Source organism: Poeciliopsis prolifica, unplaced genomic scaffold (assembly GCF_027474105.1).
Source record: "Poeciliopsis prolifica strain line A6 unplaced genomic scaffold, Auburn_PproV2 SCAFFOLD029, whole genome shotgun sequence".
In the NCBI taxonomy this organism is placed as follows: Eukaryota; Metazoa; Chordata; class Actinopteri; order Cyprinodontiformes; family Poeciliidae; genus Poeciliopsis; species Poeciliopsis prolifica.
In genome coordinates, this window is record NW_026562404.1 from 4,752,160 (window position 1) to 4,774,085 (window position 21,926).

A 21,926-nucleotide genomic window follows, 5' to 3' on the forward strand; every position below is an offset into this window, starting at 1 on the left:
GTGACTTTTCAGCAACGTCTGCATAGGAAGCCACAATATAAAGGACTGTTATTGTTGGGTTATCTCTGTGATAATGAGTATCGGTTGGATAAATTCTGTAGCAATGGTGCACTAAACGGCATACCTGGTAGTTGAAAGTTGCAGGGCTCATATCATTGGGTAAAAGTGTTGCTTCACAGTATCTTTGTTTTCACGGTGTGAAACAACAATGTAAGCAATAATTTTTCTTTCATACTCCAAAAATAATGTAACATTACGTACTACAATGACAATAGTGTTATCCTCTGAAATCTTTATTTTATTGCATATACTTAAACAAAAAACAATCCAGAATAATTTAGAAGCAGCTTAGTGTCTAGTATATAACCCATTATTGCTGTTCTGCTCTTTATTGAGGAGCACAAGTTTAACTAGTTGGTACTGGGTGGGTATTTGGTCCAGCTGTCTACTCAAGTAAACAGTCTGCAGTCAGCTGCTTATTGAACATGCTCTTATATTGCGAAACCTAGATACTAAAAATACAGATGTAAAAGATGCTGCTGTAGTTTTTATGCCATGGCTGTGTTTTGAAACCAGAAAAAAAAAAGTTAAAACAGCAATCGTCTTGAAAGACTTTTGTATTGTTATTTCAGCAAGCTGATTGGCAATGGCAGCAATAAGTGGGGGAGGGTAGGTGCAGTATTAATCAATGCTTCATACAGCTAAAAAAAATTCAAGAATTTCAAAATGTAGAGTCAGTGTGACAAAACATTTTACAGACTTTGAAATTTACTTTTTAAAGGCCTGTATATATCTTGACACCAGTGATCAGCATATGTCTAGTCTACCGGCAGAATTGCCTGAAGACTGTCCAAATTGACCAAACATGCTCTGATTATCTCTCTTGGCTGATGCCAGATAATCACAGTTATGAGTAGTTGTTTGTTTATTATATCTCAACTACAGATGTCTCGTCACCCCAGCACAGTTCAACAGTCACTCTTTGTATGAATTATTCACACTCAGCTGGCCACTAGATCGTCATCCATTTTTAATGGTTGCAGTTGCATTCCACTGACTGCAGCTCTCTCTTGGCTAATGGAGCCGTTTGACACAATTTATGTCACAAAAGGCTGATAAACGTGCTGGATGCTTGATTGGGGTAGCTCATTTAAAATCCCTTCTGAACTTCAATCTCCTCAACTTTACAAAGATTTTTTGTTTAATTATGTGCACTCATTGTACACAATCACTTCTGTTCATTTTTGGAAAGACTCGTAGAAAAGGAACATCATTAAATGCACACGCTTTCATGTATAAGTGATGGTTACAAAGTATTCCTGGAAAGAATGAGGATTTTATTTTTTAATCTACTGCGATAATTCAAGTTTGTACTAGAAAGGCTTGCTTGAAACCTGGCTTGCCTTAACTTCAGAGACACAGATATATTCATAATTTAGGAATTCCATTTGGTGTGTATCTCAATATTAACAAATTGTTTCGTATATGTCTTGCAGATTCACTTGAGGAGCTTCAGAGAAAAGAATCTTCAGCTTTCACAGGAGGTGTGAAAACCCCTGGATTAGCGTGCTGCTTGACAAATGTTTCAATTCTTTTGGGTTCTGCTGCACAAGTGGATTTTGACAAACATGTAGAAAAATTAGGATAAGGACACTGGAGACAAAAGCTATTCTTTAGTGCCTTCGCTGTCATCCTTATGAATTACTGAGTAGAATATTAGAATAAGACACAAATGAGGAAAAGGTAGACAACAGGGGGAGAAGGTGTGCAATTTAAACCAACTGTAACCTGAATCTCAGATAAAGAACATTTCAGAACAAAAGTGGTGACTGGCTGACCACAGAAAGAGAGAGAGACGGGGACTGACGGAGGAGCAAGGGTTTGGAGGAGGAGGCGAAGGAGGAGGTCTCGAAGATTTGGAAAACACCTTTCTCCATGGCTACAGACCCAGGAGAACCCACAGGCACTGAGGACTCATCTGAGAAAGCTGATGGAAAGAAGGAGGAGGAGGACAAGCAGCGGGAGGTCGGGAGAGACCAACAGAGGGAGAGGACACCCAATACCTTTTTGGGCCTCCCCTCCTCCCAGGCTCAAATGGACACAGAGAAAGAAGGAGACGACAGAGGAGGAGGAAATGGAGAAGCTGCCTTTCAGAAGCTTGGAGAGACTCCGGTCCTAATCCCTATGCCTTCAGTTCCTGTCGATACTGGTCAGAAACGGCAGAGACGGGAGAAGCGTTTCTTCAGAAAGAGTGTGGAGATCTGTGATGCGGATGATGAGGTAGGCATGCCTCCTGACGCTCCCCACAGTGCCCCCCACCTGGAGCTGCACTCCACAGATTCAGTCTTTGACGGTGCACAGCAGCAAGGGGCTGCTTCTTCCTGTGTCGCCTTGGGGCATGACCCCTCTCAGGGCCATGAACCAGGAAAAGATGCTCCTCCATCTGCACCCACCCCGAGTGTGAGAGAGAGGGACCGTGAACAGGAAGAGGAAGCAGAAATGAAGGCAGTAGCCACTTCCCCTGGCGGAAGGTTTCTTAAGTTTGACATTGAACTGGGCAGAGGAGCCTTCAAGACTGTGTACAAAGGCCTTGACACAGAAACCTGGGTGGAAGTGGCTTGGTGTGAACTCCAGGTAAGACAAAGTATTTTCTTGTTAATACAGACTATTCAGCTATTCATCGGGAGGTGCAGCCATGCAAAGGGTATTCAAATGACTGGAAGAATGAAAATGGAAAAAGCTGTTCGCATGTTGTTGTTGGAATGTGTAAATTTGAGAAAAACGATTTCTGAATTGGCCCAAACTTTGTGGAGTGAAATTTCTCGTGGAAATCATTATGAATCTTCAGATTGACCTTTTTAATTTTCTAAATAGAACTCGGTCAGTTAAGTAAATTATTATTGTGCTCTCTAATCTAAATCACTCTACAGTTGATATAAAAAGTAAAGTACTTTGTTTCTCTGGTGTGTTGTTGAAAAGTGTTTTTGAACTGGATGTTAGATGGAGGGCTGAATGTTTGCCCTTGCTGTTGATGAGCAAGAAGAAGGTCCTGTGCTCAAATCCGGATGTGAGGTCTTTCTACAGAAAACTAGCATGTTCTCCTTGTGCATACGTGGGGTCTCTCCAGGTACTTTGGCATCCATCATGACCATTGGGTTAATTGATCTCTCTCGGTTGCCTTCTATATAAATGCATATATATAGAAATATATGCATTTTGTTTTACTTATAGTGTCACTGTGTAACCCTGTGATGGAACAGCAACCTGTGTTGCACCCTGCTGTGTCTTGCTTAGTGACCATTGGATGGATGGCTGTTAAAAGGAAGCTCTGACAAAGATGGCTTTTCTGATTGCAGTTACAAGTGTTCAGTTTAGAGATGCACAATATGTCAGCACTAACTTTTGTATCAGCAGGTATTAGTAATTTTTTAACATATCAATATTAACCTGAGAAATAAAACTGGGACAATATTAACAACCAATGTTTATTACCTTCTTGTTTTTTTTTTTTTCTGAAGGGGGAGGCATGGATTCTGTAGTATTTGTTTGGTCATGTGACAGTGATATGCAGCACGGGATTGTGGGGAGACTGACAAAGGCAGAGAGGCCAGTGGGGTGGTCGTTTTTTTCAAGGTTTCGAAAGAGGAGTGAAATATATATCAGTAACAGCAATATATAGTCTGTATTAACAAGCAGCCTATTGATATCGGTCCAAATTTTCACATTGGCACATCCCTAGTTCAGTTCCTTGAAAAAGTTCATTCCTATGGCATGATAGGAATAACTTTGTTCTTTACAAAAGTGTGGTGTTCATTTACGTGTGCTATATTGAGAAACATTCTGTAATATGTTCAAATCCTAGGATATTGTTTTATAATCTGTGCCTGCTTTAAGCCTCTTTATAACTTCAGCTATCTGCTGCGTTCCTTGTTCCTTGTGATGCTGTTTGTCCCGTTTCACCAATAAACCTCTTTTCTGGAATAGCTGTAGTAATACTGCGATTAAAACACTCAAATGAGGTACAGTTTATATTACAATATTCTGTTATTCCCATAATTAATGCCAACTATGTTAAATGACATGAATTAAACATGTGGTGGGAGACGGACTTTTCATCTTAGCCTCACAAAAGAAAACAGTGTTCTGGTAAGCCTTTTGCCTTGACTGTTTGCTTTGTGAGCAAAATCAGTCATGTGTTTGGTTGGGAGCTAATTCCAAAACAAGAGCCTTGGCTAATCCTTAAGATCAGAGTCTGTCTATTGGACTAACAAGCAGCAGGCATGCCCCTGTATCACCTTTTCTGGTATTACTCTAACACCTACTGAATCAGCTTCACGTCAGCAACAAGCTTCTGGTCTTCCTGTCACATAGAACTACTCAGCTCACAAATATCTTATATTACTGTCAGACTCAATAAGTTGGAATGTTATTCAAAAGTACATTTATTCCAGTTAGTAAGTTAACTAAGAAAATTATATAGATCAGTTATATATTTTTGAAGGTTTTATTTCTGTTTATGTTGAAGATTTTACTCCTACAGTAAATGAAAGCACCACATTTAAGATTTAAATATTACATCAGACCAGTAGCAAACGAGCCTCGATGACTGCTTATCCTAATTTATTGAATTGTATATTTCCAACTAAACATACAATTATGTATGTTTAGTTGAAACATTTGTGTTTATTAATATTCCTTTGGGTTTTACTTGTGAATGATGTTCAGTATCAGCTGGTAGCTTGTAGCAACATGTTCCCAAACAGGAGGCATAAAAAGATATAACTATATATCCAATCATTCGTTCATCTGTACCCACTTGTCCTTGCGTGGTCGCAAGGGACAAAACCAAAAACATGAATTAAAACATGTCAAGCATAATTCATAAATTTGTACCTGTAACTCTACAGCTGGAGGAGAAGTAAAACATGAGTATGAAAAACATAGAGGAGATGGTGAGTAGACAAGTGAGTGAAAATAAGACAGAGAGATGATGAGCCAAATAGAGGATTACTATGGCATCCCTCCCAGAAAGCAGCCATGTAGCGAGGCCTAAGTTATCACATTCAGAGAGACTCTGAACACACTGTTTGTGCACGCTTAAACACACATTGCAAACAGTCACACGCCTATAGACAGACCCAGTTCCCATTCAATGCAACATTCTAGTTTCCCAGAACACATGATCTGTCCTTTTTAGTCTACCCTGCCAAAGTCTGTAAACAGCTTTAATGTACAGAGGCTTTAAAGTGGACAAAAGTGCTCATAAATAATACCGTTACATGGCTGTAGACGGTCTGTGTTGTAAAACTCAAGCAAATAACTTGTCCTAATAAAAATGTAGAGATGCACCATCAAAAATTTTCTGGCCAATTACAATCTAATTTGAAAAGAAAAGTTGACCTAGTTGCTCTAGCAGCAGCATTGTATGTTTTAATTAAAGCACTTTGTGCAATGCAGTTAGGGATATAGAATGAAAGACAACCTTTACAGGAATAACCCCACATTAGTTGATACTGTTAGTTTCCTCTGAGTCTTCAGCTTGGTAGCACAATAATCACCTTCCTCTTTGACCATAAATTTAGGGAACTAGGGTATTAGCTGTCCAAAAGCAGCTTGAAAAACCTTTCTCATTATTTCACTTTCCTTAGGAAGTTTCACACTTAAAGGGCAGACCTGCTGTTTCCTGGATCTTTGTATGCAATTTGCACATATACGTATCTTTCTGTGTGACAGTTCTTGCCATCTAAATCAGTGACATACAGTCATTGAATTAGTTTGCCTGTCTCTGTCCATTTCTCCTTCTCTGTCCCCCCTCCCTTCCTCTGTCTCCTGTTCACTGTTCGAGTGAGCATGCGGAGTGATCCAGGGAGTTAATTACAGTGGGTGCCTGTCAGGCTGGAACAAAAACCCTGCACAGGCAGCACAACTCGGGCGGCAGAAACCAGACTGGTTCAACCCAGTCATCCCAGACTGGTCCAGCTAAGCTTAGCACTAGTGTAACAATCAGGACGGAAGTTTAACGGGTGCCGACATAGATATTTGGACATTTGCACCATTTGTAGTCCCTTGCAAAAGTACACACACCCATTGAACCTTTTCACATTTTTTCACTTTACAATCACAACCCTCACTGTATTTTAGTTTGATTGGGTTTGATATACCAACACAAAGTTCTGGATAACATTGGTGCAGAAAAGTGATGAATATCTTTAAAAAATATATAAAACGTAACCTTAAAATCATGCCTTAAAATCAACACATTTTGTATTGCTTCTCTTGATGTACAGTGATTCCATCAGCACTGACAAGCTTTCTTTTTATGGGATCATTAAAATACCCCGTAGTACGATGCTACCATGATGTGCGGAGTGCATTTGGGCCAGATAGTTCAGTTTTAGCCTCAGGTAAGACACTGAAAGGCACCGTCCGAACTCAGTCGACACACAGTTCCACACTTTAGAAGAGCTTGCTACGTTACATCACTGGGTGTATAATATTTGAATCCTTTATTTTGGTGTGACAAACGAAGACTTGAGAAGCCATGTTTCCTTTGATGATTCAACAACATCTGGGTTAGGCAAAAATAAATAAAATACAATATTGCCATGTGACCAACAACAATAGACTCTAACTCGGATAGATTATTGCTGAACTGAGCAGACCATATTGGAATTGATCCAATGCAACAGGCCAGACGTAAGTTCATCTCGGTCACTGACAATTGGCAAGGATCCCTGGGGCTGTATTCTTCCATGAAGGCCTTTTATTACTTGGTTAGCAACCGAGATTCAATTGCTAGCCATTGTATACACCATTAACCGCACGGCCTTCTCTAGAATCAATAAGTCTGAGGTACTTATAATACCCTAACTAAAGTTTAAGGTAATCCACCAACAAAGAAAGAGTCTTGTCAGTCAGATTTTAATTAAAGTACTATTCCCTTAAGAGTTATAAGAAGAATTATTTCAGAACTTCTGGTTTTAGTTCATGGTTTTTTAAACATGAACTTAATATCTTAGATTTTTCTTAATAAAAGGCCTGTGGGTGTCTTAGAGCAAAGAATTGTTGAAGTTTGTGAAGCTGGTTAACAAATGAAGATCTTTAATCCAGCATGCAGACCAGCCCTTACAGAGCAATCAATCTCGTTAGTCAGAGCTGTTGTAGCTTACTGTAACTTAATCCCAGTCCTCCACCACCTTGGATTTTGAAACGCTCACACACTGACATGTGTGTTGTATTGCAACACATACACTGCAAGATACAGTTGTCATCCAGCTTAATGTGAATTTTTTTTTACCAATATCACCCACAGGATTGACCCCATTTGTTGACAGTAATTTTCAGCTAAGACCTTGTTATACATCTGTGACTTCTCCAAATAATCATCAAACCTGAAAGTGATCTCCCTGATATCTGACACTGATACAGTGTTCGCTAAAATAGAGGTTTTAGAACTCGCATGCTTTGGTATTCATGACCTGAGCCTCTTAACATTCACCAGAAGCCATAACCATTTAGACCAGTGTTTTATTAGACTTGTTTATAACCTGTAGCTTGACTTTCTGCTCTGCCAGATTTCTGGTCTTAGTCTTACTGTAATGATTTGTGGTTCTGCAATCTGCTATAGCATATATAACAACAAAATTGCAAGATTTGTATGGTCATGAAAATAACAATAGCACCACTCAAAAACATATGGTAGCACACTACAATTAATATGAGCAAAATAATGCACTGTTGTACCACCTTGACAGTTTAAGAAAGCGGAAACGACATACTTTGTATACTCAGCTATGTCAAGGTAGAACGTTTTTGCCTTCAGAACTTCGAATACAAAATTGCCCCCAATTTGCACCCCTGTATTACAACATAATTATTCTCATGGCCTTGCCAAATATTGTAAATCATAATCTAGGGAAAACTTTTAGAAGCTTGGAGAGACTAAAAAAGGGGTTTTCTGTTTTATTGCTTGATGAAACTGAACATACAGAAAAGATTTTTTTTGATGTTAATCTCCCAGCCACCAATCAGAGCTGATCCTGTAAATAACTGATCAACATTAGTCACTGAGTGATTGGTGCATCAGTGCTACATTTAGGGATATTGTGAGGATTTCTTAAGAGCTTTGTATTTGAATGGAATGTTTTCTTGAGCATTGCTGTGAACGATTTTCTTCATTAATTAGCAGATATACGACAAAGGCACTTTTCATGAGATGAATACACAATGAATTCAACTGGCTTTTAATAACAACGGAAAATATTGATGCAGATGGGATTACAACACACCTCCCATATTGCTCCCTCCTTTGGAGAGTTTCTCTCAGTTTTTCCCGTCTCTGGCTAATTGGTACCTCTGTACCTAAATCAAACCCGGTTCAAAGGAGTTTCTGTGGAAAGAAGAAAAACACCTCCTCCGAAATTTCCGTTATCAGTTCCACAAAAAAAAACACCTGCTCAAAAACCTTCGTTATTAATTCATTCTTCAAAGTAAATAAGCCAAAGTTTATTCTGTCATAACATTACACACAACTTTAAATCAGCTTGTTTACATTTTTCAATCTAATGCACATTTCTTACAACGCTACGTTGTGAAATGCATTTTAGGTTGATGACATGTAAAATATGTCAACAGTTATGTGTTTTCATTGCCCTCTGAAGGCATTTGATGCTGTTTGTGGGGTTTTGTTTCCTGTCAAAGGACTATAAGAGGAGTTAAGGATGTTGTCACAGTTCTTCTTGCACAACAAATAAACGATGGCAGCAATCTATAAACCCACAGCTGCATTCTCACTATACCTGCCTGGAGGCATTTGACACAATTGTCTTATAGAGTTGACATAAGTTCATAGCTAACATTTTATATATGTGTGTGTGTGTGTGTGTGTGTGTGTGTGTGTGTGTGTGTGTGTGTGTGTGTGTGTGTGTGGTTAAAAATATCCCAACTTACTCTCACTAACCCTTGGTAACACACATAGGAGGCAGGCAAACCCTCCTTCTGTTCACAATCATAACAGAACCTTCTGCTTTTTTTCCTCACATATCTTGCTTCTGAGTAATTAGTTTTGCTAAATAATGGTTTGTTGGAAGGCAGCTATTAAAGGCTCTTTCATACACATTGCTCAATTGATTACAGTTGGCTTGATTAAGAAAAGTAGGATTTTCTCATCATTTGCTCACTTGCATTATTTACCAATAGCTAGAGTTAGCAGAAATGTTACAAAGGACAAAAATGTTGTTGTTTTATAATCTGTCAAGAGAGGAGCACAAAGAACATTTCACAACTTTTCATATTTATCATGGTGGAGTTGATGACATGCATCAAATGAAAATACAGAAACAATAACATTACAGAAAAATAATGAAGCAAAGCTGACTGGGCTGCATGTATTTCTGTGAACTGGCAGTTGTGCTCTTACTCTGAAAACATCTCTTGCATTCTCCATATATCTGGTCTTGACAATATAACGTAAGACAAAAAATAAAAGGCTTATCTTCTAACAAAAGCACCCAGGCTTGGGTTACATCTCTGAAAATCTGAGAGAAAGTGTTGGTGTCTGAAGGAATCACACTTAAATTTCAGGGTCACAACTCCAAGGCTGTTGGCTAGTAGTAAAGAAATAGTGTGACAATCCTGTCACACTATTTGTAATATGTTGAGCTGCTGCAAAGAGAGGGTCCATTGATGGGAGTTCAGCAGGTGTAATAATTGGAAACACCTGAGTTATCTCTTCCTAAGGGCTGAAGTGCTTTATTGCATTAGGGGGGTAATGGTCCTATTCCTCCACTTGCTTGTTCTCTGGGGATTTTAGTCTGGTTTAGTCTGGATTGCTTAACAGTTCCTCATTGATAGGACTGATTTTCTTTACTTCCCCACAATAGGCTGTTAGTTTTGTTGTTCACTGAAAATAAGTATTCATAAATTATATTCTTGATTGAATTTTACCAAGTCAAGATTGACATTAGGGTTTGACTCCAGCCAAAGGAAGCTGAATGTTGAAATTAAATCAAAATATGCTTTAGAAAGCTTTAGACAAAAGCTTATTGCAGTTTTTATGTTTTATATTTTTCCCTCTGGCAGATTTGTTTGATTAATAGTTACATTCTACACCATAGCTGCTCTTTAAATAGAAGAAAATGTAACATTTGTGCCTTTTAATTATGTATATTCATCTTTTTTTTATTTTCTCATAGAATGGAATAATGCACATGAATCTTTCCATCTCTGGGTGCCACTTTGGGTCAGATGATGTAAACAACACATTTGGTTATTCCCTTTGTACAAACATTCAAACACACATCGAAATTAGTTTTGGAAGGCTAACATTAAGCTTCCTCAAGTCCCTGACCTCAATCCGGTTGAAAATTTATGTTTGACGGTTAACAGCAGGCTCCGTGCCAGGAACCCAGCCAGTTTAAATGAGCTTTTTTTGATAAAAGGTATGGTCCAATAACCACCCAGAATTACCAGCACCTTGCTTATGGGAGCAGCTTGCAAAATGCATTTATTCAAAGTTAGGATGGGTGTATTCATATGTTTGATCCTCTTAGAACCTCTTAGAATAATAGAAAATTTTCAATTAATCCAAGCTTGTGAAATCAAATGTTTTTCAAATCAACTGTATGGTGCATCAAGAAAGAAGCTGAAAATGTGTTCAGACCCATTATGAGCGTAAACAAACATACTCTCTTTTAAAAATATAGTTATGTTTTGTCATATTAATAAATAAGGAGGCTTGCATAAAGTAAAAACTCAGGTTTTCTGAAGCATTGGTTTGTGCAGAATTGGCTCGTGTGAATCTGTCTAGACACAACTAAATAGATTCATGGAGACACTAAATGAACTCATTGTGACCCCTGCTGACCCCGAAGCTGTCTGATGTGACACTCAACGAGACTCAGTAGACGCTGATGAGGCTGTAGACAGAAACACACAACCAGGTTACCTTGTCTGACTCTGCGCCACACAGTGAGGGAAAGCGATGCTCCATATGAGGAGTGAGACAGAGGACAGAGGCAACAATGGAGCAGAACTTCCTGTCAAAATCAAGCACACGTTGTTCTCGAACACACTTTGTTTGCACTTGAGCTAAAAGGGTTTTACACAGATAACATGCTGTTCAAGTCAATTAAAAAAAAGAAAACCTTTTGGAAAAGGTAGGAACATGCAGAAGTGTGTCTTTAGGGAACACCAGACAGTGATCTGCAGTGGCTTCTCAAAACGCTCAGACTCAGTAAACTCGAGGCTGCTTGTGAGATGGATGAAATAAGAAATATTCATTAATAAATGGCTTTCTTCATTTTAAATTGCTATGTATTTCTTTAGAATTACTATTGGCAGCTTAAATTTTTTCTAATTAATAGTCTCCTTGGCACACTTTGCTAGATTTACTGTTATGTCATACTCTACATTTTCACAATAGATCTAAAAGTGCTATGTAATTTGCCTCAGCTTGGGATATTGTTTTATAATCCAACTGTACTTTAAACAACAACTTTCTCACTGACCTGTCTGCTGGCCCTTGGTCTACATGACGCTATTTGTTCACTAATGGCCTCAAACAAACGGCTCTATTTGTATTATTTTTGCTATATAATATACAAGAACACTTAGACAATACTTCATGCTGGTCTATGGCAGGAAATAATAAAATTCATTCATGTTTGTGGCTACAGTGACACAAAGTGAAAAAAAAGTTATGAATACTATTTGTGAGCTATTGTACTTGTGTATTTCTTTTTTCAGTTTGCTCCACAGTATAGTTAGTGTTGAAGAAGTATCACTTAATGTTGGACATAACAGTTATACACAGTGCCAAGCATTTTTTCCACCACACTGTAGTTCTATGTTTAAAGGGGAGGGATGAAAAACTGTCTTCCCCAGTAGGATTTCCAGAAAAGGACACTGAACCAGTGCACAGGGAGGGAAGAAACAAATCTAAACACGAAAGCTGCCAGGGCTGCAATGATGAGAACAAATAATGTGGATAGGTACAGCCATCAAAGATTTTATTACATGATTATTATTTTTTATTTCCTTGCACATTTGTTTATTGGAATTGATCAGTGGAAAGACTTCTATTTATGACTTGTTTGAGTGTGACAGGACAACAGCTGCCATCAGAGTTTTTTTTACTTTAAAGTTAGTTCTATTGTGTTGTCTTAAATATTTCCTGCTTTTCTTTTTCAACATGTTCCTGTTTCAAAGTGTAAATTAATCAGATACAGATCCTATTTTATCAATGGTCTTAAATAATAACTCAGCAGGAAAAATGACAAACTACAGACTCGTATAATTTGTTTGCTCACATAGCAGAAAATAATACTCGTCCATACAGAGTTTAAAAATATGTAGCAGCTTAAAGGAGAGATCCAAAATTTCTTCCACTGTGAAAGACTGGATTGTAATTCTATTTTTTCTTGCATCATCACAATCACAGTTTTGAAAAAAGCGTTTTTTGTTTTTTAGGAAAATTATTATTATTATGTTTTGTTTTTTGTCTCTGTATTGTATTAACAGCATCACAAAGAAAGGCGTAAAGAAAAGATTCAAGCTCAGATGGATTATGTAACAATGAAATGATTATTAGAAAATAATATGTTCACTCTAAGTAGTCACTGTGCCTGTGTCTAACATGTGATTTGTCAGGGGCTACCTCTGTTTTCTAGAATGTTACATGACTGTGAAATGGATTTCTGCAGCACTGGTTCTTTGTGCCATATTGGCAATGTGGTGCAGCTGCAGCATAAATGTGTTTTTAAAGCTACAGCTTGGGTGTTGCCTAAGGTTGGTTGCATTTCTATATTGCTAGCACCACCTAGTGGCATCAGGATTTATTTTACACTTAGAAATCGTCAAGTAGCATTGTAATATTTTAAATTTATGAATGGATTGTTTTTAAATAACCTTTTATGACAGAAGAAAATCAATGGAGCAGTCTACTTAGTGTTTTTGAACTGCAGTCCTGTAAAAAAGCAGCCCATTTGACTACTCAGACCTTTTATGTCTGCATATATCTTTTCACTGCAGGACCGTAAGCTGACCAAGGCGGAGCAACAGCGCTTCAAGGAGGAGGCAGAGATGTTAAAAGGTCTTCAACACCCCAACATAGTCCGCTTTTATGATTCCTGGGAATCTGTGCTGCGTGGAAAGAAGTGCATTGTACTGGTCACTGAGCTAATGACATCAGGAACACTTAAAACGTTAGTACAAAATCACCTTTCTGTTAATCAGGTTCAGATTTATTCACTTAAAACGGGATAAGTTTCTATCAGTAAAAAACTTCACTTTTAGATGTCTGTAATAACAGCAAATCTGGTCATCGCGATAATTTTTAAGAGTAATGTGGTTTATGCGTTTCTTTTCAGTAAGTGTTCTAATAGTCATGACAAAAACATAAATATTAAGAAAAATAAATACAATTTCAGTGGTATTTGCACTGTTTTGACCTTTGTGTTCCCAGTCTTGGCCATCAATCACTTTGTTCTTTTGGGTGACAGCATCTGTTCTGTGTGCACAGCTACCTTAAGCGCTTCAAGGTGATGAAACCCAAAGTCCTGAGAAGTTGGTGCAGACAAATTCTGAAGGGCCTTCACTTCCTCCACACCAGGACTCCACCGATTGTGCACCGAGACCTCAAGTGTGACAACATTTTCATAACAGGCCCCACAGGCTCAGTTAAGATAGGTGACCTGGGACTGGCTACTCTCATGAGGACCTCCTTTGCAAAAAGTGTCATAGGTAAGATGTATAAGCTGACCAGGCTAAACATTATGACTACTGATAGGTAATGTGGTAAAGTCAGATTATATCTTCATCTTGACACATGTTGGATAAATTAGCCTGCAAATTTATTTTGTCCTGAATGTTGGTTTGTTACTAATAGAAGAAATGAGCAGGAATAAAGATTTAAGTATGTTTGACGACTGCATGAAATTATCTAAAAACTGCTGTCAGTGTAGTGTTTTGCTTTTTTTCAATACACTACAATGGCATTATTGCAGAAGTCACTAGTTCTTACTTTGCATTTCCAGTTATATTTCCATGTTGTTAGTTTGAGTCTCATTGCGGTAAATTCCCACTGCTAAAATCCACATTTAAGAGATTAGGGCTAAAGATACTACAGGACTATAATATGATAAATTTATTACAACTATTTTTATTTTGAAAATAGGATCTTGCAGCCTTGTTGCTTTTATAGCTGATATCTCTAACTCTTGTCTGAAAGATCCACTGCCCTGCCACTTATAGATAACTCCTTGTTTCAAAATACCTTAATAAAATAAAAACCTCATTACCAGGCCTCTAAAAATCTTGTTGAGATGCTGGAGAGGTAATTCACCAATTTGATTCAAGTGTGTTAGAGAAGTAGCCGGCAGGACAAACTGAGATCGATCAGTGGTGTCCGTTTGAGATCACTGATTGATTGTATCTGGTATTTATCTTTGTGGCCTGTTTTTGATTTAGAGCTGCTTTCTTGCTTTAACAGGAACCCCAGAATTCATGGCTCCAGAGATGTATGAGGAGCATTATGATGAATCGGTGGATGTTTATGCCTTTGGGATGTGTATGCTGGAGATGGCTACTTCAGAATACCCCTATTCTGAATGCCAAAATGCTGCTCAGATCTATCGCAAAGTCACAAGTGTAAGTGCCTTTAATTGAAATTTGCTGTCCTGATCACTTTGACGACAAAGATTTTGTTTATAAAAATGTTAATAAATAATATCCAAGATATTTAAGCACAGAAGTGACTCTTTGAAATGAAAATCAATAGTTCAAATCTCATTTTTTTACATTTATGTTTCTGCAGGGTATAAAACCAGCCAGCTTTGATAAAGTCAATGACCCAGAAATCAAGGAAATCATTGAAGGCTGCATTCGTCAGAATAAAAGCCAGAGGTAAGGAGGTTTTGGTTTTCATATCCTTAATCTCTTTTGCACATTTATTTACCACATTGTTTCTGTTTCCTCCTTGACAGACTCTCTATCAGAGACCTCCTGAATCATGCATTCTTTGCAGAGGATACAGGAGTAAGAGTGGAACTGGCAGAAGAGGACAATGGTGCCCAGGATTGCCTGGCTCTCCGAATTTGGGTGGAAGACCCAAAGAAGTTGAAGGGGAAGCACAAGGACAATGAGGCCATTGAGTTCACCTATGACCTGGAGAATGACAGTGCTGAGGAAGTAGCTTTGGAAATGGTGAGATATGTAAACAATTTATAAGTGATGATCTAATGGGCTGTAAGAATTTAACCGCAACTTGATGCTACAAAACTTGTATAGTTCTCCAAAAATAAATTGCACTTAGTTAATCTAGTTACTATTTACCTGAAGGCTAAATCTACCTGGAAAGATCACTTCTTGTCTTTGTCTCCCCCTCTCACTTTTCAAAGGTGAAGTCAGGCTTCTTTCATGAGAGCGATGCAAAGGTGGTAGGAAAATCCATTCGGCATCGAGTGAATCTAATCAAAAAGTCAAGAGAGCGTCGACAGCAGCAGCTTCCTCATCAAGGCTTTGATGAGAGAAGAGACTCTACTGTCACCTCTTATGTTTTTTCTTACCCTTCATGCCCATCCTCACTAATGGTTGGGGCAGCTGGACAAACAGGAGGTGGAGAAAGTGGAGCTGGAGGAGTGGTTCAGGAGTCTGAGGAGTTGCCTGAAGTTGACCAGCATGTCATGCAGCAACATATCCTTGGTGCGACAACCCTCAGCTTGCCAGGTAGAGTTGATCAAAAACATGCATTGGTAAAGTTTTCATACACTTAAAGTGTTTTGACTTTTTGTGACATTGGAACAAAAACAAAAACGAGTTATGTGCTTTCATTGTCAAAGGAAATGAAAGCATATAACTGAAGTGAAATGAAAGTGATAAAAAGATTTTAAATTGTTCCCAGGAACACAGCAGACTGTGATAGATAAAGTTGTGAAGAATTTTAAGGCAGAGTTAGGCTATGATGTCCCAAGGTTTGAATAGCTCATTTTGTACTATTTAATCTATCTTCTGAAAATAGAAAGACTATGGCATAGCAAAAACCTACTAGGATATGTCCGCCCATCTAAAGGAGAAACCAAGAAAACCCTGAAAAGAGCTCCAGCTCAAGTGAGAGAATCTGTTGACAGGACAACTTTCCAAATATCTGACCTTCATAAAACTTTCCAAACTTTTGGCTTTTATCAAAAACAGAAAAGCACAAGAAGTTGCAGTTTCCCAAAATCTGTGTAGGGGTTCTCTGGTCAGATGAGACCAAAATGAATAGCCAATACAAATAACACTATCTGTGACAGGAAAATAATGCTTCACATTATCCTGAACACTCCAGCCCCACAGTGAAACATCATAATTGCACCATCATGCTGTAGAGATGACAGAGAGTTGGTAAGAAGATGATTGCAGAAAAGGGTGGTTCAAACAAATTTCTGGTACCAAATCCATATAAATACCAGATTTCTACCATTTTATTTGTAAAAAGCCTTGACATGTCCTTTTCCTTCCACTTCCACTGAGTTTTGTGGATGTGACATTTTAAAAACTTCAGAGTATAAATACTAACGCAAGGCACTGCATCTGTTCTCAGATTTCGAAAAGTAATGCGTGAGTTTTATGGCTTTGTTGAACATTTATTTTTTTACTCAGAAATCGAAAGTGTTGGATCTGCCAGCTGCGAGTCATATGCAAGTGGACAGAGCCTGGCACTTTCTCTGCAGGGGGACAGTTATTCCCACTCCCAGATGACTCCTCAACCATTGCTACCTGTAGGTCTATACTACTAACAACAATAATAGAAATCTGTTCTGAAACAATTGATCCTTACACATATTCTTGTGATACAGGTCACTGGTGCATCGGTTGAAACTCAAATACTCTGCACTGACGAGACTGGAAGTGTTCCGAATCTGCCTCTTGTTCAGAGCACTAGTATGTCTAATGTGTGCATTCCCAAGACTGAAGGGGGATCTGTTGGCCAGACATTTCTTCAACCCAGTCTAGTTGTTCCACAGATATCTCCGAGTGTACCGCAACAATATCTTCAGGTGAAAAAGATGATAATATATCTATATAAATAAGATCAATATTCACAGGGATGCAATCTTAACATTCCTGCTAATGTATGTAAAATGATGACACTGCTCTATTCAGTTGGGTCCTTTCGAATAGCTGTTAAATATTAAATAACAACCTAATGGAATCATAACTCTTGAGATTGGACATCTTTTACGACAATAAACAGTGCTTCCCACAGGACGTCAGTGGTTAGAGATAGTGAGATGCTAGCAATTTGGAAATGTACGTCCTTGTGATTAAAAAATGTGTCTTTAAACTCATGCTTTACTTCCCCACAGTGTAATTTCAGTTTATGATCCAAGCTCTTTATCCACTATAAAATACTGTGGGAAGCACTGTTCTCTAAAGTTAAGTGTGTTTGTTTATTTTCCTTGTCAAAGCTTATTCCTAATCTAGTTTTTGTACTGCTTTCTCCCCTCATCCTTTCCTGCATTCAACTCAAATCCTTGTTCTTTCATTATCGCTGAGTAGTCACAAACATTTCCATCAGATGCATTCCAACCGGTCACTGCTCATGGACCCCTGGTTCCCGCACAGTCAAACATACCTCCCGTTTCTCCCCAAGCTCCCATTGGTGTTTTCCCCACATCTATGTCTGTCAGTGACCCTGCTGGAATTGCAGGGACCGCTATGCTCCACACTCAGCTACCTGCTTCTCCCATGCAGCAACCTGACATTATTCCCCACTCCACTTCCCAGCAAACACAGTGTTTTGTTATTTCACAACAGTGCATTATTACACAACAGCCAGACATGGTTTCCCAGACCTCCACCCATCAGCAGCAACCACAACAACCTACATCAGTTGAACATCAACAGATTAATGCAACTCAGCTGCCTCCAGAAAAGCAGCATCATAGCCTTCCAGCTACAGCTATCCAAAAGCCTCACCGTGAGCCGGAGCAGGAGATTTTTGTACAGCAACCTGTCCAAAATGTCCAGTCAACTCCTCAACAGCAAGTGAAAACAAGCATGGAGCCTCAAGCTTTGTCAGTGCCTCGGCCAGGGGAACAACCTCAGGCTTATAAACTGCAACCAGCAGGAGAAACATGCGAGCATACAGTCAGACAATCACAACTACAGCAACAGCTTCAGCAACAGCAATCTCTTTTACAACAGCAGCAACAGCTACTTCAGCAGCAACACCTGTTGCTCCTTGAACAACACCCACTGTATGTCCAGAAGCTTGATCAGCAGCAACAAATGACTCTGCTTCAACAACAGGAGCACCAGACGCACCTGCAACAACAGAAAGTACTGCAACACAAGCAAATCATGGATCAGCAACAAGCTTCTCTATATCAGAAATATGAACAGCAACAGCAAAGTCTTCTGCATCAAGGACAACCTACACAAGTGCAACAACAACCACAGATACCTTCACAACAACAGCAGATACAACAGTTATATCAGCAAACAGGGCAGCAGCAGGAAGGAATAACTCAAACAGAAGAGGAAACACAAGAACAAAGTGGACAACAGCAGCAAAACACTACACTGCAGCAACATCCTCAGCAAACACAGCAGAAATGTGAACAAGTACAACAGCTAACCATATTCCAACAGATAGAACAGCAACAAGCATTAATCCAGCAACACTTGCAAAAGCAGTTGATTTTAAAGCAGTCCCAGTTACGACAGGCAGCTCAGCTCCAACAGCAAGAACTGCAACAAGTACAACTTGAACAAAACTTGGAGCATCTTCAGCAGCAAGCTCTGTTGCAAAATCAGCTTGAAAACCAATTTCAAAATCTCCCCTCAGACAAACAAAGTGCTGAATTTTTACAACAGCAGGCTCAAGTGAAGCTTCAAAATCAAGAGAAACAGCAGCAGCAGCAACAAGCTGCCATCATTCAGCATCTGCATCAAGCTGACAAACAAGAACCTATGCCTACACCTCAAAGCAGCAGTGAGCTGCAGATTCCACCACAATCTGCTAATATGCAACAGATGTGCAATCCCCAACTTACCACTCTTCAGTCTGCACAGCAGTTAGCTAAGCAAGACACTATGGAGCAACAGCAGCAGCTTGCACTTATTCAACAGCAAGCTTTTGTTCCTCAGCCACAGCACCACACCTCCACGGAAACCCATCAAACAGTTGGTGTTCCTGTGACCATTGAAGCACTACAAGACCAAACTGACCTAATCGCTCATCTACAGGTCCCAGTGACCAGACAGACTACCCCCATTCCTGTCCAGACAGCTCCTGTTTTCTTAGGACAGCAAGGACAAAGTCCATTTCACCCCCAGAACCAGATTCCAGCGCAGTTTTTAGTCCAGTCTGTGCCCCAAGCTTCTCAAACGACAACTGTGGTCAGTGTATCTGCCCCAACAGCCGTGATCCAAGGACAATCGCAAGTCTTGCAGGCACAGCAAATTCCCTTACAGGCTAGTTATCCTGGACCTGTAACTCCTACTCAGGCTCAGGTAACTGCTCCGGCATTTATCCAGACTCAGCCTCAACATACAACTATTCTACAGCTCCAGCCTGTACATGACAAAGTCCCAGACATCAATATTCAGATGATGGGCCAACAAAACCAAACCACTGCCCAACTTTCAACTGCAGTTGCTTCTCTTCCAAGTCCAGTACAGCATGATACTTACGTTCAGCAAGGTGCTCTAATGAAGAGTCCCATTCAGCCCAAACTCCAACAAGAAACTCAAGGCCAAATGCCTTGTCAGCTACTTTCTCACCCTGGCCTAATGATCCCACAGTTTGTCTCTCAACCTCCCCACCAAGACCTACCATCTGCGCAGCACAACATGACTCAAGCTCTGCAACATCAGGTGCATCAGCAACCAGTAATGCAGTATCAGCAGATGATTCTATCTCCAGGCTTGGCTGAGAGTGCTGCAACAACAACTGAGAGTCTCGCTCAATCGGCTGACCCTGTTAGCGTTCATGTTGCTCCTCTTCCAGTGCAAACTGGACAAGGAATAGTTCCAGGACAAGCAGCACTATATCCAGTTGCTGCAGTCCACCAAGCATTAATTGGAAGCTCTGCAGACTCTTCCATCATTCAGGCCACCTCTAAGCCATTTATGCCTCAGCCTGCAGAGCAGCCTCAGCAACAAAATCAAACTCTTTCTCCAGTCCATCAACCCCCAGGAAATTCTACCGCACCGCTTCAGTTACCAGCACAGCCCATCCAGCAGCCATCTCTTCCACAACAAACCTTGACAACACTTGACAAAAGTCAGCTTTCTTCTCAGTGCCCTTCACATGTGTTGATGCAGTCCTCTGCACAGTCAGGACCAAGTAATGTTTCAGTGCCTCAGTCACCCACTAAGACTCTCCCTCTGTACAGTCACTTAGTGACAGGGACCCCTTCATCTCCACAGCATCATGCCACGCAGCTTCTCCCAGCCCACACACATACACAAACCTGCATTCAGGCCCAGACACACTCTCAGACACAGACACTGGTTCAAAAACAGGCTCATTCTCACACTCAGACAAACGACAAGACATCAGATTCTGAAGAATCTCTTTTGCTTAAAGCTATGTCTGATACGCAACAACTGCCCCTGAGCCCTTCATGTCCCTCCACAACACTACCATCTGCACTACCCCAACAATCTGTTCCTGCTGCAGAGCTTTCTACATCTTTGCAACTAGCCCAAGTATCTTTACCAGGGCAGGCCAGCTTTGTACCTTCCTCTCCTCAGCCTGCCTCTGCACAACGATTGCTTGACTCTAATGCTCCCAAACCCTCCCAAGCCTCGCTGCAAGACTGTGACATTTCCCTGCTGGGCACCGCTCAGGTACATAAAATATGAAACAGAAATAATTTACTGACCTGCTTATCAAATAATTAAAGCTTCTTACTTACTTGCAGTATTTAAAACAGTCATTGATTTTACCTCTTCAATTTATACTAACATATTCAGATTCCTGGAAAACAAAGTGTAGCATTTTATTGTGCAGGTCAGACTTATTATTGCCCTATTATGGGGATGCTGTATGTGGATGTATTTTGTTGCAGGATGCTGGACATCAATATATTAGCCTCAATATTATTCTTTCGATCTGTTTTAGTGAAATCTGTTTGTGAGAGCGTCTGTGGAAAGATGTTAAGTCTCTGCTATTATTTTCACCTGGTTTTAAGCTTAGCCCTTTAAAGTTTTCTAAAACTAGCTTTTAAAAATATATTTGCTCCATGGCACAACCTTAGCCTAATACAATGATCTCAAGTATCTTTATTTACAGCATCACAAATTGGATTTTCTCTTGGATTTATTTTTTTTTCTGCCATTAGAACAAAGCCCATGTAAGGTGTCGCTAAAGAACAATTTCTTTGACTTTTTTTCATTAATTGCTTTGTGGTAATGATGGTTAGTTATGTGTGAAGGGCTTTTCATTTTTTAGTCCAGTACATTACTGGTGTCATCCTTAACTTTCAGACTAACTTTGCGCAACTTTAAGTTGGTGGAAACGTCTTTTTATTTATTTAAAATTATGTTCTTATACTTCAGAGATTTTCATACGTTTGAGGAGTGTTGAATTCAATATCATATTACTCATACTCCAAATATTTCTTGATTTTCAACTTGTATGGTAATGATATGGTGTATGGTGATATTTGTGTGTGTATTGTTTTTTTATGCATTGTGTGTCTATGAATACTTTGCAGGATGAGCCGTACCTGGCAAGCGCAGAATGTCATTCCTCAACAGGGTATGTTTTCTCATAAAATAAAATTTTCAGCTAAACATATGTACAAAAGCAGGAATTTGAATGCATCCTCTTTCAAAATACTATAATCAGTGTTAACTTTTCAATATATTTTTTTTTTTTCAATTACTGATCTGGCTTATCTTTGTTTAATATGTATATGAAAATTAAAAAAATC

General features: G+C 39.3%; 1 protein-coding gene across 6 annotated transcripts in view; it reads left to right on the forward strand.

The window, feature by feature from the left end:
* si:dkey-151g10.3 (serine/threonine-protein kinase WNK3) overlaps nt 1–21,926 on the forward strand; it is a 41,700-nt gene that overhangs the window by 6,080 nt on the left and 13,694 nt on the right. For 5 of the 6 annotated variants that reach the window (XM_055049453.1, XM_055049455.1, XM_055049454.1 and 2 more), the window contains exons 2-12: nt 1,497–2,634; nt 13,030–13,202; nt 13,520–13,740; nt 14,489–14,646; nt 14,813–14,901; nt 14,982–15,201; nt 15,396–15,723; nt 16,639–16,757; nt 16,836–17,036; nt 17,539–20,838; nt 21,708–21,751. In XM_055049453.1, coding sequence (XP_054905428.1) covers nt 1,936–2,634; nt 13,030–13,202; nt 13,520–13,740; nt 14,489–14,646; nt 14,813–14,901; nt 14,982–15,201; nt 15,396–15,723; nt 16,639–16,757; nt 16,836–17,036; nt 17,539–20,838; nt 21,708–21,751 — 5,552 coding nt within the window. In that variant the 5' untranslated portion in view covers nt 1,497–1,935. The remainder of the gene's footprint in view (nt 1–1,496; nt 2,635–13,029; nt 13,203–13,519; nt 13,741–14,488; nt 14,647–14,812; nt 14,902–14,981; nt 15,202–15,395; nt 15,724–16,638; nt 16,758–16,835; nt 17,037–17,538; nt 20,839–21,707; nt 21,752–21,926) is intronic. The other variant, XM_055049459.1, reaches the window with a different exon arrangement.